Below are 17,678 nucleotides of genomic sequence, written 5' to 3'. Positions count from 1 at the left end.
TCGTATTCTCGCTTGTGCAATTCAGCTCATGCACCTCTCCTTCAGCCTTTCGTCTTTCTCGATCACACTAGCTATTAGATCTCTGATTTCCGTCCAAAATTGGATACTTGCGGTTAGTTTGAACGGCTCCGATAGTCAGCTCGACAGATAAACGATTTTGTGGCGGCCTTAGCTACCCAAGCGCTATACCAAGCAAATCTAGGCAAAAACAAGACTCTCATCCAAGAAATGGGCAGTCTCAGCTACCTTCGCCTGACGAATATAATTCTTGGTCCCTCTGGGAGATATCAGCACATCAACTGAGACAGGCATTCTTCTGGCTGGAGTGTTATCGTTGAGAGCGCTTCCGTCCAGAAAAACAACCTCTCTTCTCGAATATCTTTCAAAATGCCCAAGGGCGATCACGATAGGGCTAAAAAGGAGTTTAGCGAGTGGATGAAGTACATACCGGATGACTATAGCATCACACGACTTACTCTGCCCGGCACCCATGATAGCCATGCTACCAAAGAGAACACGCCAGAACTTATGCAACTCTTGGCCGTCTGTCAGTTTCACAGTGTTACCCGTCAGCTAGAGCTCGGTGTCCGGTACCTTGACCTGCGGGTAGGCGATCCCAGCCTTTCCATGGTTCACGGATACATCACATTGTCCGGCCATTTGTCTGATGTGCTCGGAGAAATAAGAGAATTTCTTCGTGCTCACTCGAGTGAAACAGTGCTTGTGAGCATCAAGTGGGACGATCCCAAAAGCTCTCATGACCAAAGCCTCCGCGACTTTGTCTGGAATACATGGGAGAGAAACGACTGGTATAAGCAAAAGACGTGGCCGAATCTCAAGACAGCTCGGGGCAAAGCCATCCTCCTTCGTCGCTTTGACTCAGAAGGCAAAGATGAAATCGGGATAGACTGTATGGGCTTTTATGGCTCAAAATCAGCCGGGGACAAAGCAGCAGCCCCATGGCTACAAACGGATAATCCAGCAGAGGCTGGAATCCCATTTGAAAGTCGGTGGAATAGAGCCCTTCTCAACATGAACCATGCAAGGAGCCAGCCATCTTCCGACGGCATCCTTTACATCAGCAATCTGGCGGACACTGGGGTACAGAAGGGAGAAAATCCTCCAATTGCATATGCCGCCAATGTAAATTGGCGGCTTCGTCAGTATCTCTCTAGCGACAATAGTCAAGTGGATCCTGAAAAGAACCACCTTGGCCTTATCATTCTCGATTTCATCAGATATGGCGACACAGCAAGAATTATCTCCAAAAACTGGAAGGAGAACGTCTACGCTACCTCAGAAAATCCCTCGTGGAAAGGGAATGGTCCTGCAGTTGCCGACTTTCCCAGCACCAAAGAAGCAGTGAAAATATTCATTCAAACGGACGGCAACCTTGTTGTATACGCCAAAAATGGCGCGGATGCCAGGTGGGCCTCTATGACGAACATGGCTCAGGCGGACAATAAGAGGCTGTCTTTCCAAGACGATGGCAATCTCGTGATTTACGAAAATGGCGATGGTCGATGGGGCTTGGATAGATTCGCGCGCAATTCCAAGCTCAGGGTAATGCATGGTCCGCCATTCTTCATGGTCGACTCAGACTTCTTGAAGGGTGACCTATACTGGACCCCTGGAGGAGACATACTAACGGAGCCCAACCTCGACTACTCAGCCAACGCCAACTTCATCAAAATGTATCTAGCTTATGCCACGAATCCAGCAGGAGCGGCACAGCAAGGTGTGAATCAGCTTTACAGGGCAGGCTTCGATTATGTGTCTGGCACATTGAGAAAGGACAACAATCCAGTTGCTAATGGCCTGGCGAATGCTATTGATGCGGTGGGCAACTGGTATGCCTATACTGGAAATGTTACAGTGCAGGTTCTCGAGTTCGTGACCACACCAGGGCGAAAGCTTGTTGGATGGGTTTCCTCATTGTTTAGCTAAGTCTGGTTTTGACGAAATTTCTTTATAGCAAGACATTCACACTCTTAACCTCCTCTGGATTCACACGAACGCGCACAATACCAGCACCTTCCGGCAAAAAGATGCCGCAAAAACTTATGCCCAAAATCCGTATGTAGGTTTCATGTGTTCAACCAATGCATTCTATGCTTCCCAAGGGTCCCCGTCCTTTCACTGCGGTCACGATTGATGTTGATCCTGGACTAAATTAAAGACCGGTGCCTTTGCATACTATCGGCCGTGGCTCAATCTCGGCTACCACGTGCTTGGTACGAGTCATGAAATTATCATGCAGCCAAAATGACCTTAAGGCATCAACGTTTACAGTATCTTTCTGTAATCATGGTGTTCTTTCTTGCGCTAGTCTGTCCACAGTCATTCGATAGGACCGCTGCTCGGCAGCCCTTCTCGACTGACCGATCTTTTGCGCGATGTAAAATCTCCGCCATGGCGCATCCAACTCGGAATACACCATCTTTAGCATCTATAGGCTCTACTGCCGATAAAATATAAAACAGAGACTATCTCGCTTCCCAGGGATGGATGTTATGTAGGAAATCACGGCCCGAGAGAGGGTCGAAATTGTGCTGCAGTCGCAACGGGCACTGGAAATGGGACCCAAGAGGACTTATGCCAAAGACCTGATGTTTGAAACAAGAGGAGATAATCTATTTAACCATGATCATTTCATTTTTCAGGGTTACACGCTTGTCTCTACCAGATCAATCCAGATGTGTCTTGTAACGGGTTGAACGCTGCGGAATTTGTCAAAGTTCATGGTGCAGGAAACTTGAAGTCTGCCCAGACGCACAAAGCAAGTTGTATTAATTCCACTTTGCCATCTCCGTGATGATGCTACGCCTTCAACTGCGGCATCTGACCGGGCTGACGACTTCGGTCAGGCGATATGGCGATGCTTTTCTCTCGTGCACAGGTGCGACAGCCAGATTTCGACTTGATAAAAAAGCAAATGAATCTGGGATAGGGACCTGACTCGGGCGGTGGATCCTTGTGTCGCACTGCAGCGTCACTGTGCTACATCCATCCGCTACTGTTCGGATCCCACAAGGTAGTCCAAGCTCGACCATATAACGCTCATCACAACTTATCTCCTCATCGCTCATATCTCGCTGTCAGTACTCCAATACCCTTCTTCGCTAATCGGCAGATATATGAGGTGTCAATGAAACAGGATATCGCTCACCCCCAGGACGGTTTGAAGATACAATCACAGGGCCGACTGTCAACGCTCATCCTAACAAGGCCACTGAAGAAACAACTCTTCCCTCAACGATGCCCATCAGTCCATCGCCACGGCCAGTGCCCCAGCGACCGTACCCAAGACCAAAACCCAAGTCCTCACATAGTTGTGCCATTGCCACCGCTTGATCGCCTCCTCGGTGCTCATCTTCCTATCTCTGTCGATGCTCCGTTTCTCGTTGAAGGCGTAAGTCAGCGCCATCTCTCCGCCGCCTGGACCTGCGAGACGGTCCGCCTTTCGGGACAGAGCACCATTGGTCCGACGCAGAAAGGTGAGTGCGTAGGGCACGCCCGAGGCACTTGCGGTTGCAGCCAGGATGTAGAGATAGCGAAGAAGGGATCCTTCGGGGGCTATTAAACGGTTCGTCCGGATCAGCAATTTCAGAGGGCGAAACGAGGGCTTGGGGGTTTGAAGCAGGGGAAGAGGGAGAGAGGGCCATGCTGGATTCTGGCGGGCGAGAAAGAACCTTACCATGATATGCCAGGTACCCAAAGGACAAGCCATTGATGACACACATGGGCCTAGAGATCTGTGTATATTGCCAGGCCGCACGTCAGAAGAGAAACCTTCAACTCTGATTGAACCAATGTAACAAGGGCAAGGGACAATCAATCACGGACATGGAACCCCATGAGGTACTGATAGCGCCATTCTCGAACGGCCAATGCGTCTGGAGCGAACAGTATCGCCGGCACAGCAGCGTGGGACAGCGCCCAGGTGTATCCTAAATTGAGACCACGCGAGAAGGATCAGCCTTCATCTAGCCCGAACGAACAATGAATGTACCTCCGTACACCCAGACGCCCAGAAAAAGAGGCGAAATGGGAAAGGGGGGAAGGGAGGAGGGAGGAGGGGGAGGAGTCTAAGAACCTGCAAATACGCCAGATGAGGCCAATCCAAGGACTTTGGCGAGCACCAAGGTGTCCATCATGTTTCCCTTTCCCCTCCTTTTCTTTTCCTGATCCTGAAAGCAACGATTTCGCACGTGGATGAATTCTGGAGGTGGGCGGTTCCTTTTTTCCACCAGACTTGCTTCCTCCAAAACAAGCAGAGAGAAAAAAATGTGTTGTGTCACTTAGCAAGCAGTTCCAGTTCCAGTTTCAGTCCCAGTTCCAGTCCAGCCTAGGCCAGTCCAGCGCGGCATACGAAGTTCGTTGGGACGAAGAAAACACAGCGCGGAGAAAAGAGAATCAGGGTCACCCCTTTGAAGTTGTTTAATATAATCTCTGGAACCGACCGCCCACGGACGCCCATCTACCATTCGTGGCCCCGGATCAGGGTGTCAGATCAGCGCTAGTCGGTACTGGGTAGTTAGTTAGCGGGCTAGGTTCACCCTGTGCCTGCGGTTAGGCGAGACGGCACACCCACCCCCTGACTGGATTCGACAACCAACAACCCAACTAATATTACGCACCTCCAGCGGTAGGAACCAAACAAGTTGCTGAGGCTGGAGGAAAGGAAAAGTTTAAAATTCGGGAAGGGGGCGCAGAGAAAGGTAAAAGCCACGGCGACGCGCAAAATAGGTCCTTCCGTCACGCTCGTACCTATGGTTTTCATGCAGCGCCCAGAGTGGGTTGGGTGGATGATCAGAAGCCTGTCGAATTTGCGCGCCTATCATCGTCTTCTTCATCCTCATCTCCATCCTCATCAATGGCGGTCCTTGCACGAGTAAAATGCGACTCACTAACATATCTTCATAGCGACCTAGGTAGGCAGCGAGCCCTCGGGCTAGTGGTAGCCAGGAGGCATCCGTCCCCGTCATCCAGAGAAGGCACACGTGCTCCGTACTCGGTACAGTACCTACACAACAGGTAAAGATAATGACAGGGATAATAAAGTGGTGGCCGAAAACGAGTGTCACCGCGGGCAGGAAAAAACCGACTTTGGCCAACTCTGGTTTTGAATCCAGTCTAGGCACGAGGTACTTCTGCGTTCTCGGTACCCCTACCACTAACCAGCTCGTCGCTGCTCATAGCTAAAGAAGCCGGATGAGGGGAGTTGCGCGGGTGTAAGGGTACTTGAGGACGGGGGTGTCTTAACGCGGCCCTAGAGGCGTGGGGCGGGCGCGTTGTATTTCCCTTTTCGCGGCATCTAATTAATCCCTCGCATTGCTCACACTGCATGCACTTTGTATGTAGCTGTCTTAAAAAGGTCACGAACGCACGAATTGCGTCCATTCGGTCGGCGCCAGGCCGTTCTCGTAGCTCAAAACTCATTTCGGGTGAGAGCTGTGCCCTGATCTCTTTGTCTGCTTGTGTCGGCGCCGGTCTACTACCGCGTCCAAGTCAGGAGGATCCTGCATGGAAGCAGCACTGCGGGAAGATTTCTTTGCGTCAGCCCGAGAACGTTCGAGTGTTTCCTTGGGTCGCATAGAATGTCGAGGCGATTCTACATGGATAGGCCAGTAACTGAGTGCAGCGCGACTGGGTGGAGTATCGCGTAGTGATTGTGGTGAAGGTCGGTCCTCAAATCGACCTGATTCGGTTTTTTGCGTCGTTGCGATGGAATTTTGCCTCAGAGTTGCAGCGCGAGCAGATTTCCTTGTGTCAGCCGGAGGATGCTCGACATTCTTCTCGCGCAGCACCGATCCATCAGGAACTTCTCTGCTAGTGGGCTCCGGGCTGGGATGATAGCGTCTCGTACCGAGCTCCGGCAATGATTCTGTCCTACGAAGATAGCGACGATTATCGTAACCATCATAGAACCCTGTGACTCGGAAAGTACGTTCATAATCATCAGCCTCAGGGTCCGAATACGGATCACCAATCTGATATTTAGCCGAGGTTGCTGCGGGATAGTTCCTAGTTCTTGGTGGACTCTCCTCTCTTATCTCTGGCTTAAGGGGAATAAAGCCGCTGCTGGAACGGCCGGCATTTGGATCTGAGAAGCCGAATGGTCCTCCACCAGTAGAGCAATGGTAGGTTCGTGTGCCGCGGCCATTACCACCGTCAGGTAATCCTCTGAAGCCTTGTTCTTGTGACTCGCCATCCTTCCGATTCGAGCCTTTCGTAGGTGTAGCAGACATCTTAGTAGACGGTTTTCGAGGAGACCCTCTCGTCTCATATTCATCATGGTCTCCTGGAGCTGGCCTTCCAGATGCCAACTTCGTCTCAGCAGTCTTCATCTTTGACAGTTCAGCTTCTAACTCTCCCACTCGTTTTTGTGACTGAAAGTAGTTATTTCTCCAGACGTCTTGTGCATCTTCTGCAGCCCTGTTCTTGGTGTTACTGCTTTCCTTCGGTGTCTGCTGGTTTGCTCTTCGCGTTTTTGAGGGCTCGGCTTCGTCTGTGGTGGCCGCGGTGCGGTCTTCTGCTAAGTTTGTCCATTGGTCGAGTAGATCTTTCACCAAGCCGATAGAGTTTGACATCACTAGGCCTCGCTCCTCTGATAAATTCCTAGCCTGTCCCAACGACTGCCTGAATCGAACCATGGCATTTTTGTTGATCAATTATGCAATATGTGGTGCATGTTTGATGACAGCCACAGACTTCCAGTCGCCATTTGTGTCGGCTGTCTTCTCGACTGGATTTTGGTCATCTTCCTCGATCTTGGCCTGGAGATTTTCTTTTATAGCGGTCGCATTAACTTGCTCCACAATGGCATTCTGCGCTCTTGCAAATTGGGCCTTTGCCTCCTTTTCTGCTTTCTTCGACTGTTTTTTTGCGGTCGCGCGTTCGTATCTTCCTGCCAGCATACAGTACTACGCTGACCAGGAGATTAACGGTACTTTTTAGGTACTCAATCTCAGAGACGAGTAGATCGACCTTCGTTTTCTTGAAGTTCCACTTAATCTTCTGCATAAAACTTATCTTGTCGGCCCTATCTGGCAGGAGATCTCTAATATTGTTGAACAGATCACAGGACTGATCATAAATGTCATAAACTAGGTCTATAGCCTTGCGGGAGTGAATTGGTTCGTCATCGTCGATTCGTTGAGCGAGTAAGTCGAGTACGTCCGAGTAGAGTGTGACATGGCGAGCGATGTAATCTGTCTGCTCTCTGGCAGATGAAGCTGTTGAGCCAAAGTTGTAGAGGGTTCTTGTCAATTGAATGCCGAAAGTTGAGATGCCCAACAATGAGGCTACTAGGCCGACCTCGGCCATTACCTTAACATCAACTTACTGTAAACTATCATTGAAGGGAGAGTGAGTGATTGCAATCGGTGAAGTCTCGACATCAAGGTGTCTGAGGAAAATCGTAGAATTTAGGCGCCCTGTGTCTACACGGCTCGGTAGTTACATGCCTACGGAGTAGTAACAAAAGGACTTGATTGATGGGTGGTATACACTTAGTGGTGACCAACTAAATAGGTAGAAATCTATGGACATTTATTTGCTTATTTCTCCCCCTCCCGAGATATGCACTTTTCTGTTTCTTTTCTTATCTTCAGGGAATATCTGCGATTCACAACAATATAACCGACAGAGCATGAGCCGGACTAGCCAAATGCAACGACTACGGACTCTGCCTCCCCATCTGAAACTCCAAGTCCCGTCACCAACGCATTCTTCGCTTCCACTTGCGCGGCCGAGTCTCGTCAGCCAGATCAGGTTGAGTGTCTGGTTCGCCAGTCTCTGCTAAAGTACCAGCCAGGTTGTGTTTGTCGTTCAGTTCAGGGTTGGGCAGAAACCAGATCATCACCATCGGGATTGCGGATGCGACCAAGGCTGCGATGGTCATGAATCTCAGGATATCGGAATAGGCGTGGTTGATGGCGTTGCTGTTGCTTGTTCCCGGCCGAGGGACCACAGCTGTAATAGAGTCATATACACTGTTGATCGCTGCCTGTGGTGCACCCAAACCCATCCAGAGGCGTAGCTGCTCCTTGAAGAGGCTGGTGTAAATAGTGCCAGCAACTGCCGAGCCTGCGCTGTTACCAAGATAGATGCACAAAAGCTCCAGGGCCGTGGAATGCGCCAATCCCGCCCTCGAAACCACGATCTGTGCGACGACAATTACGACCGTGCCAACCGCTCCGCTGCCTGCGGCCTAGATGACTTGCATAGCAACAATTTCAGCCATAGTGTTGTCTGCACCTCGAAGGCGTATCATGAATACGTACCCGATAAGTCGAATGACGATCCCAACCAGCAACAGCCACTTGTATCGTTTCGAACGGTACATGAGCAACCCCGTGCCCGAACCTGTCAAAACTTGCACATATCCCGCCGTGCATGCCAGGAACGTGGTATCGCGTGGCGCAAGTTCGCGAACTACTGTTGCCCAAGCATACTCTTGAACAAGCGTGGTGGCATGGCCGGCTTTGTCGCTGTTTGAGACTCGTAATATATCAACAAAGCCAGGCACGCGACTTCCTTCGCAATCAAAGTCGGAACCCACGGTGTACTCCAGCGACTTTTGGCGTTTCCGGCAAGCGCTATCGGCAGCAGAAGCATCCCGCTAAAATCGATCTGGGAACCGAATCCACGGATTGAAGGCTTCGTCCGCACGCACCCCCCGGCTCGCTCCAATCGACGCTGGAACCAGACCAGAGGGCCGATGACGCTGAGAGAGCAGGCCGGCATGATAATGGCGAACATGCCTATCCCCCAACGCCAACCAATGTTGGCGAGCACGCTGTCGACGATAAATGCCGAACACCACGGGATGATCATAAAGGGCAGGCTGACTAGCCCGTTGGCGAGACCCCGCCATCTGGAAGATGTAATGTCTGCCACAATGATCTGGTTGAGGATCTGCATCCCAGTCTGATCAACATTATTGATGATGTAGCCTCCTATATATTGACCGAATTCCCTGGCGGACGCACAAAGAATGTACGAAACGACATAGCAATCACGCCAATATATGTCTTGGCCCGTCCGATAACGTCCGATATCTTCGCAAGAGGCGGCTTGAGGACCGCACCGATGATTGTCCCGACTGTCATCAAGAGTCCCAAAAGTGCAATCTATTCTATTCAAAGTCGGAGGCTGGGTAATTTTGATAGTTGTAGATTGTGGCGTGGTCGGGCTCAAAAAAGGTCCACATGAGGGCGATACCCGTCGACATCCAACATTTCCCGTGCCTTCCCCATGCGGCATTCGGAATCTTCTGGTGCTCATCTTCTCCAGACTCCGACCTGAGGGTGTCTTGAGCAGCTTCGTTCTTCTCTTCGTCAACGGTTATCTCCTTGCCGTGGGTGTGCAGTTGTTCGAGGGCGTACCTCGAGCAGACGTTTGGCTCTGTCTTGAGAGCGACATTGTAGAGATTCCTCGGGAGGAATAACAAGTAGGGGGGAATACCAAAACCAAGGTAGTGTAGGCTATGGCCGAAGAGTGAAGAAGAAAAACTTAACAGAGTGCAAGAGGAGCTTTCAGCTTGTGAGCGCCGGTCAGACCCATCCTTTGAGCGCAAATACAACCAAGTAAACTCAATCAAGGCATAGAAACAGTACAACAGCATGATCAGCATCCAAGCCTTCCATCAAGCTGGTCGATAGAGGGTATTAGAGTGCTCCAAGGTAACTTACCAAGACATCCACCCATCCGTGGGGCGCTCTCCTCAAGACAAGAAGGGCATGACGGCTGGACAACCCACAGTGATAGCGATTTTGGAAAGCAGATTCTGCGGTCGAGCTTCTGGTTGAAGCATGCGAATCCGCTGTGGATTTGGCGTTTAAGAAGAAAGGGATGAAGGAGTCGGTGACCCAGCGACCAGGGTGCGAACATATGTACATAGAATTTTTGATAATGCTGTTCATCTAATCAAGATAAGATGGTGGTGAAGAGTTTTATTTCTTTCGAGTTCCTACTGATCTAAGGAGCCAGACATTGTGCGTCCAATAGCCCAAGGAAAAGTGGCTTGGTTGAGCATTGGCATATCATCATTTCTTGCGGTGGGCCGAGTCTCCAGTGGGCCATGCAGCTCCAAAAAGAGGAAGTCCGGCCATCGGTCATACAGTGACAAGAACATAGGACTGAGGAGTGTGGCGACAAACCAGTGAATGGTCGATATACCTTCAAGTCAATTGATTTTGCGAAAACGCCAATACTGGAAGACGAGAACAAAGAGAAAAAGGAGAAGAACCGAAGAGCGATAAAATAGCAGTTGTCACATGACTCTTCCGCTAAGCCATTCCGGGACTAAGGTGGAGGAACTTCTTCCCTTCGCGAGTCTCGAAGACTCTCTCTGCTTGTCTCTTTCAGATCGACAGGAACTACTCAATAAAGGCTTTTCCATCAAGGCCATTGTGGCCACTTTCCTGTGCTTGCAAGCAAAGGCTGTTAGAGCAAAGATCCCCAAATGACGCCATTTCAGGGTTCGTCTGTGGCGGGAACTTGGCTGCTAATATGCTGAATACTTTTCCATTCTCCTGATGTTGATTCATTGGCTCTCCAAGAACTACTCGAGACGACCTGATAGTAATCGGCCCCTCCTGCCCTCCACTGAGCTGGACGATTCAGTGATGCCACTCACTCGGCGGATTTGCTAATGCCTGAATAGTGGTTGATCCATGCAAAAATCTCCTTGTGCCAAACAAGACTGTTCTCCCTGTTGAGGACCCTTGGGCGAATTGTGAGCGAGACATGCTAATTTCTCAGAATTGGGCCACTAACCAATGGTTTTCATCCGGGAAGCTCAAAAACTTGCTCGGGACACCTCTCTCTTGCAACAAGTTGAAGAGTGTGATTCCTTCCGCGATGGGCAATCTATAATCCAGCTCATTGTGCACCACGAAGTGTGGCGTAGCCCATTTGTCGACGTAGTTGATTGGATTCCACTCATCATATTCGTGTCGGTTGGTCCAAAGAGTGCCGTTCATCTGTTCGAGAATTAGCCTCAGTCTTTGGAGACGGCGGTAAACCCACATCGTGTTGCATAAACCAAAGTTCCTCAGTTGAGTAGGAAGCAGCCGAGTTTACCATGCCATCATGTGTGACAAGTGCCTTGAATCTTCTGCCCAGATCATGACCTTGGATCCAATTTGTCATGTAGCCGCCATACGAGGCCCCGGCTTCGATCCCGTTCTTGGTGTCGATATAGTCGAATGTGCTATTAACATGGTCCCACACGGCAACCAGATCCTCATACGGGTAACTCCCCCAGTTGCCTTGGATGGCATCCTGGAAAGCCATACCCCAGCCAGTGCTTCCGGTTGGATTCGGTGCCACAACAACATAGCCTTGATCCGCCCACACCTTGAAATTCCATCGGGTGCTCCAAGAGTTATAGTGTCCACCTTGGGGGCCACCGTGGACGATGAACGCCAACGGGTATTTCTTGGTACGATCGAATCCCTCGGGATAGATTATCCAGCTCTGCACTCGGGTGAAGCTGCCCATGGTGTAGAATTCGGACACATCTTCCGGACCTAGGCCTGCGAGCTCAGGGTCAACCTGGTTCGCCCGGAGGAGATTGGCAACAAGCCTTCCCTTAGGGCCAATAATGTAGAAGTCACGGGAAGACCAAATCTTGGAATCCGATATCAGCAGATTACCGTTGGGCAACACATAGAATGATGCCACGACGCCGGCGTTTGTGATGTTGGTGGGCTTGAAACCCGCTCCAGTAGTAAGTGGCACTTGGAATAAACGCCCGTGACCCAGGTCAGGTGCGGCGACGAAGAGAGAGGCTCCGTCAGCAGACCATCTGAGTTGGTCAGGAGTGCTATCCCAGTTCGCTGCTAGGTTGGTGATGTTGAAGTTCCTAGTATTGACATTTGCGACATATATTTTGTTCCTGTCAGACTCGTACGAGATGCCATCCATCTGGAAGAATGCAATCTTCCTACCATCTGGAGAAAACAGCGGCTTTGCCGAAGCGCCTTTACTATTTGGGGGGGTTGTTGCCCCAGAAAAGGCATTTATCGGTACAGCTGGAGAAGTGCCATTGTGAGGAACGAGATAAATCTGAGATGATGTGTAATTTGACAAGGGCAGATCGATGTTTTTGGTCAAGAAAGCAACCATGGATCCGTCGGGGGTGATATCGTAATCGCCAGAATCACCGAATGGCTGAACTGGACTCTCGGCACGAGTAACGTTGGAAAGGCCTGTCACGAGGTTCTTCAAGCCTCCACGCAGAGCGTACCTGTCGCCTCCGGTCAGAGTACCGGCGAAGACGGCGTATCTCCTTTCAGAAAGCCAAGCGTCCCAATGGCGGACATAGATGCTGGTGTAGATTCTGGCTGTGCTCAGCGGTTCCCCAATCAACGCCTCGTTATAAGCTGTCCCATTTGGCCATGCTAGACAATTCAAGAGGAAGTTTACATTCCCGGAGGAGGTTGCAACTGCCTTCAGTCCAGAATATGGAGCTGGGAGTGATGCGACCAGATACCTATGAATGTTAACCTGGTTCTGGTCTCTCATGAAGATTGACACACGCTTCATCAATGGCATTTACGTCACCAGCATACAGGCTGATGCCACCGTTATCTTCTTCGTTGGTACCGTTAATGTAGAGAATGCTTGTATCGGTCTGTCCAACCCAGACAATCTCCGAGATGTCGGAACCTTTGTAGAACAGGGAGGTTTCTCCAGTTGTCAGATTCATTAGCTGCCATACCGTCTCTGCCTCGTGGGTCTCCCATGAGTAGCTGGTTGCACTAAATACACCTACTTTCTGTCGGACAAGCATTAGTCCTGTGTTACCAACCTCAGAATTCACCTACACCAGAGGGATTTGGAACCAATTCACCGCGCCGCGGCGCAGCGAGCATTTGCCTGTGTGAAGTGTTAGTCAATTTCAGCTGGTTGGACACCCCAGTTGGACTAACTCTGGTGTGATGCATAAAGCAAATGGCAAAACAACTATTGCTGTTGCCACGGCCAATAGGTTGAACTTTCCCATAGTTCCTCCTTGATGAAAATGGGGGTTGTGCTCTTCAGCTCTCAGGTGCGAGATAGTTGGGCTAAATAAGATATTTTTCTCTTACTGCTTGACAACTGATCGATCCGTTCTTATCATTCCCCCGCTCAGAGTTTCCTACCGCATCTACCCGAGCACTGAGCCATGTTGCATACGGCCGACGCCCTCGTCACAGAGGGAGACCGAGAAATCTGGTCGCGCAACAAGGAATATGGTTACATTAAACATGCCATAGAGACGTCGATTGACAGTGGCGGCAACACCTGACCTGTGACTAAATTGGGATTAAGAGCGATTCTGTATGGTGGAAGGATCTTTGGAGCACCAGTTGCTTAAAGCTGTCACCTTCCTGATGCATGAGTTGGAGCAGCAGTATGGAGATCTTGTTAGCATCTGTTCTGGAAATATGAGCTTGGCTGCGATTGAGGCAAATGACGAGCTTCCTAACCAAGCATCGGCTGTCACGAACACCAAGCTTTGAGGCGGTCCCAAGAACTCCCCAAGCCTTGCGGACTGGCTTGGCTTCCACCCGGGTCTCTTGGTGGTGCAGGACAGTGTTACATTGCGTGTTCATCAACCCCGTCTGTCCCTCCATCGCCAAGACGCGGAATGTGCGTGGATCGAGTAACAATACCTGTAGGTGAGCGGCGGAGCATCTGTTATGAGATACGGGCATAAAGCAAGGATACCTAGCTGGCATCGTGCAAGTCCCTGCGACGAGGACCCTGTCCCGCAGAGAAATTCAATTCTATTCTTTGAACAGATTGAGATAAGAGGTGCCATAATATTGCCTGGACATGCGCGAAGCTTGAAGGAGCGTCTGGCGGCAATGGACTGAAGAAATGATCGCCGCGCCAAGGTCTTGGCATTCCTGGGAATCACGTGCGATGGGTAATCCATCTTTGAAGTCTTTCGTCCGCTCCCATGCCAATGGGTATTTTCAGGCAAGAGAACGGGCCTCGCCGAGTATTGTTGCATGACAATTGTTTGCTGCACTACGGTCGATCCTTGCGGGCTGTGCGACATGGTGTTTCTCTCTCAAGCAGACGTGGCGGACATCAACACACTCTCGCGCTATCTCTCCCACTTGCAGGTCTCGTCGCTCTACACTTGTTCTAGTGTTGATGTTGTTGTCTTCTGTGGCAACGCCATCCTGCCCATTGCCCACAATGTCTTCTCAGCTCTGGAGGCGCGCCCAGACCTCACAAAAACCCTGGTCATTTGCGGCGGAATTGGACATTCGACCCGATTTCTCTACGAAGCCATCAAGGATCATAGCGAATACTGTCACCTGGCAGACAATATCGACGGGCTCTCAGAGGCTGCCGTCTATGAGCTGATTCTCACTGAATTCTATCCCAACCTTGTCAAACGAATCAAGTCGGGCCAGATGAAATGCATTATTGAAGCCAACTCTACGAATTGCGGAGCCAATGCCATCGAGACACGCCGCGTTCTCGAGCTGCATTCTGTTCCTCTACCCATGTCTTGTGTCGTGGTGCAGGATCCTACAATGTCACTGCGCACACTGGCTGCTTTTCAGCGCACTTACCAAGATGTGGAGCCTACACTTGAGTTTCTGGCCTGTCCCACCTTCGTACCTATGGTCTCTCTTGATGAAAAAGGAAAGCTGCGCATTAGGGCAGACGACAGTCTCTCGACAGCAGATATCGACTCGTCCGGTCTTTGGGAGAGCCATCGTTTCTTCGACCTATTGATGGGGGAAATCCCCCGGTTACGGGACGACACCGATGGATATGGGCCAAAGGGAAAGGGTTTCATTGTTCACGTCGACGTTCCGGAAGAGGTGGAAGCTGCCTGGTCGCGGCTCCGAAAAGTTCTGCACTTCAAGCGGTGAAAGCGCTATATTGGGGCTTCAATTGCCTGCAAACTGGCAGCAGCTTCTTTACTCCCGCTCTAGTCCGCTTGAACCTTTCTGAGGTACAAGCATCCAAGCTTCCGATATTCGGCAAAGAGCAGAATTCCCGACAAACGTGGTGCGCCTCAATCGTCGACAGGCAGTGATAAGTCCTTCGCAAAGCCTGAATTCGCAATATAACCCTGCGGCACAACATTCGCATCGACGTCAAAGTCTTCTGCTGACCCCGAGGCCGCTCCAGACATCTTCTGGTTCAAACTTCATCCCACCAGCTTGGGTTTCCTCTTCCACTTTGGCCTTCGTATTTTTGACGGCGATGGGAAGCACAATCTTTGGTCTGTCCTGCCACGGTGCGATGCCGGTGACTCTTGCATGGCTTGTTCTTCTTCGCATGCTTGCAAAGATTGTCCTTGGTGATCATTGAGCCTTTGCAGCCTGCATTTGGACAGTGATGGTGGATTCGGATGGTCTCGCACATGTTGAGTTTGATGTTGTCGGCGAAAGTTTCTACTGCGACTTCAGGAGACGGTCTATGGTGGGAAAGCCGAGGTTTCTAGTTTGGCTCACTGAATTCGATATTTTGCTGGAGTCGATGTGGAGGATGGGCAAGTCGAACGCTTAGACGGCGGCCGCGTTCATTTATGTCCTTAGATCAAGACCTTCAGGGTATGTCGCATGGATCTGTCATGACACCATTGTGGGTGGTACTTGTCTGAAAAGCTTTGAAGACGGACTTCCGCCACAGTGGTCGCTGAAGAGCCGCAACGTGAGAAAACCACAAGTCCTGAGGAGTACTTTCCCCAGATCCCGCAGCTTACGTCTTTCCGGTCTCGTATGGCGCCTGTGGGTGACACGAACCAGACTTTTCAAATTCGAGGCAGCGGGTGTTTGCTTCCCTCGTTTCGGTCAAGGACCACAAGAGCAAACTCGGTAACAGATCTGTGGCGGTGAAGGAGACACGAACATTGGCCGGAGCATGAATATGATTCGACCAACTTGTCAGGTGAGGAATTCTTTTCCGGGTTTATCTGGACAAGCTCCATCCTTGGTGATGATGAAAACAGGAAGCCAAGTTTCAGGATTCATAATCATGTCTCATTTCGTCATCTCATAAGCAATAATTACATGCGGTTGTAAGAGCATAGAACAAGGGTATCTGCATGTGGAAGAATAAGCATTAAAAGGGAAGCCGCACAAGATCTCCGTCCAATTCGTCAAGTCAATTTCCACCGTCCCCTCTTTAACGTCGCCCCTTTTCTTCCTCGCCAAGGAAAGCAGATGAAAGAGATTCAGGCACCCTGGCCATGACAACCAATCCTGAAAATGCACAATAATTTGGAATCTTCAATTGCCATGAATGCTGGAAAGCTGAGCGACAAGCAATATGTGAAAAGTTTGCAGCGATACCAAGGCAAGAGTGAAAGGAGAATCTTGCAACAAATGCAGCCGCCTTCGATCAGGAAACGCCAATGTCGATCCTTGCGCAGTTTGCGATTGTTGACCGCACTCGTTGGTGGAACCCGCCATCTGCAGCAGTGTCATACATCTCGCTAAGCTGTCGGGGTAACATGCCGACACGGCTGATTCGCTGCTGGACAGCCTCCTTGGCAGGGCCCAAGGCATTGGCGATCCCATCCGCACCGATACGAAGATTGTAGCAGATGAGCTTGTCATGCTTGAGGCCGGGGTAGTTCTCGGACGAGGCTGCAACAGAGAACTTCAGCTTCGCATTGGCGAATGCTATTGCCGCGGAAGACGTGAAACAGTATTGTTCCAGGACTTCAGCTTGAATGGCTGACATGTCTGGTTCCGGTTCCGGTTCCGGCTCCCAACAGGGAGACGAGCACAAGCTTGACGGTGTTGAGGTAGGCGAGGGGCAGCCGCTAGAGATAGAGCTTCTGGGAGAACCGCGGGGCGATCGCGGTGACCGGGGCGACCGAGGTGAGCGAGGGGAAGGAGGTGCATTCATGTCGGCGTCGAGACCGTCAAAGGCGAGCGCCAAGGTCCGAAAATGCGAAGATGAGCAAGCGTCCAAAGTTCGGGCGTAGAAGCGGGTCTCCAGAGCCTTCAGACTGGGTAGACTGCCGACACAGGTATCGACGAGATTAATGTGGTCCTTGAGGATTGCGTCGGCGTCGGTGCTGTCGCCAAAGTCGACCGCTATGTGTGTCAATGAAGATTTGATCAAAGGATGAATATCCGGGTCGGACATGAAAGCCAGAGCGTCTGCCGACAAGCGGAATATCAACGCATTGAGACTATAAAACAGCGTGATGGCCTCTGAACGGATCAGGTGGCAGGTGTCCAAGAATCCACGAGGGTCGTCTTTGGCGGGCCGCGATGGGCGGAGTCGTCGTTGAGAGGGACACCTCAACCTCAGCGGTTTCGGTTGTTCGAAGGCGAATTTATAGATGAGATTCCTGACCTCTGGTGGAAGGTTCAAAAGCATGGATGACATGTCTGGGACTGGAGAAGACGCCATCGTTGCTGCCGTTGTTGGAAGCGATGCTGGATGTTGATGTTGCTTCTGTATCGCAAGAATCATCCGCGTTCAACCAGTTGAACCGATGCAGAAGGTGAAAAAAAAAAAAAAAAAAAAAACCAGAACAAAAAGAGCAACGGCGTCGGCCGTTGAAAGGGGTATCGGTATTCAGGGTGACGGTGGTCTCTCCGGGCTACAACAATAAACAATGTCCTCGAGAAAATAATGAATCCACGGCAGGGTCTGTGGCTATCGAGTTTGGTGGCGTCGGGCTCCCCTTT

The 17,678-nt window shown here is 50.7% G+C and overlaps 8 protein-coding genes across 8 annotated transcripts; 2 read left to right on the top strand and 6 right to left on the bottom strand.

Annotated features, from left to right (window-relative positions):
• Positions 1–387: 387 nt before the first annotated feature.
• On the top strand, positions 388–1,947 carry A1O5_02233 (uncharacterized protein; the record flags this gene model as incomplete). The annotated part of the gene is made up of 1 exon (XM_007742849.1): positions 388–1,947. The coding sequence occupies one exon, from the start codon at positions 388–390 to the stop codon at positions 1,945–1,947; it is 1,560 nt and encodes a 519-aa protein (XP_007741039.1).
• Positions 1,948–3,265: 1,318 nt separating this feature from the next.
• A1O5_02232 (uncharacterized protein) lies at positions 3,266–3,577 on the bottom strand (the record flags this gene model as incomplete). The annotated part of the gene is made up of 1 exon (XM_007742848.1): positions 3,266–3,577. A coding segment is annotated over one exon (312 nt), but the record flags the coding sequence as incomplete, so codon positions are not given.
• Positions 3,578–5,438: 1,861 nt separating this feature from the next.
• Positions 5,439–6,593, bottom strand: A1O5_02231 (uncharacterized protein; the record flags this gene model as incomplete). The annotated part of the gene is made up of 1 exon (XM_007742847.1): positions 5,439–6,593. The coding sequence occupies one exon, from the start codon at positions 6,591–6,593 to the stop codon at positions 5,439–5,441; it is 1,155 nt and encodes a 384-aa protein (XP_007741037.1).
• An 81-nt stretch (positions 6,594–6,674) lies between these two features.
• On the bottom strand, positions 6,675–7,329 carry A1O5_02230 (uncharacterized protein; the record flags this gene model as incomplete). Its single annotated transcript, XM_007742846.1, has 2 exons — positions 6,675–6,878; positions 6,937–7,329. 2 exons carry the CDS (start codon positions 7,327–7,329, stop codon positions 6,675–6,677), a joined length of 597 nt encoding a protein of 198 aa, XP_007741036.1.
• Positions 7,330–7,720: 391 nt separating this feature from the next.
• On the bottom strand, positions 7,721–9,291 carry A1O5_02229 (uncharacterized protein; the record flags this gene model as incomplete). Its single annotated transcript, XM_007742845.1, has 3 exons — positions 7,721–8,204; positions 8,289–8,370; positions 8,460–9,291. 3 exons carry the CDS (start codon positions 9,289–9,291, stop codon positions 7,721–7,723), a joined length of 1,398 nt encoding a protein of 465 aa, XP_007741035.1.
• A 1,350-nt stretch (positions 9,292–10,641) lies between these two features.
• On the bottom strand, positions 10,642–12,887 carry A1O5_02228 (dipeptidyl aminopeptidase; the record flags this gene model as incomplete). The annotated part of the gene is made up of 5 exons (XM_007742844.1): positions 10,642–10,732; positions 10,786–10,991; positions 11,038–12,505; positions 12,552–12,790; positions 12,840–12,887. 5 exons carry the CDS (start codon positions 12,885–12,887, stop codon positions 10,642–10,644), a joined length of 2,052 nt encoding a protein of 683 aa, XP_007741034.1.
• A 1,173-nt stretch (positions 12,888–14,060) lies between these two features.
• A1O5_02227 (uncharacterized protein) lies at positions 14,061–14,894 on the top strand (the record flags this gene model as incomplete). Its single annotated transcript, XM_007742843.1, has 1 exon — positions 14,061–14,894. One exon carries the CDS (start codon positions 14,061–14,063, stop codon positions 14,892–14,894), a length of 834 nt encoding a protein of 277 aa, XP_007741033.1.
• Positions 14,895–16,371: 1,477 nt separating this feature from the next.
• A1O5_02226 (uncharacterized protein) lies at positions 16,372–17,397 on the bottom strand (the record flags this gene model as incomplete). The annotated part of the gene is made up of 1 exon (XM_007742842.1): positions 16,372–17,397. One exon carries the CDS (start codon positions 17,395–17,397, stop codon positions 16,372–16,374), a length of 1,026 nt encoding a protein of 341 aa, XP_007741032.1.
• Between the last annotated feature and the right edge of the window lie 281 nt (positions 17,398–17,678).

The sequence above is a fragment of the Cladophialophora psammophila genome, assembly GCF_000585535.1.
Source record: "Cladophialophora psammophila CBS 110553 chromosome Unknown aczJe-supercont1.3, whole genome shotgun sequence".
Classification (NCBI taxonomy): Eukaryota; Fungi; Ascomycota; class Eurotiomycetes; order Chaetothyriales; family Herpotrichiellaceae; genus Cladophialophora; species Cladophialophora psammophila.
The sequence above is the reverse complement of the archived record's forward strand: the minus strand, read 5'-3'. Positions and strand labels throughout refer to the sequence as shown.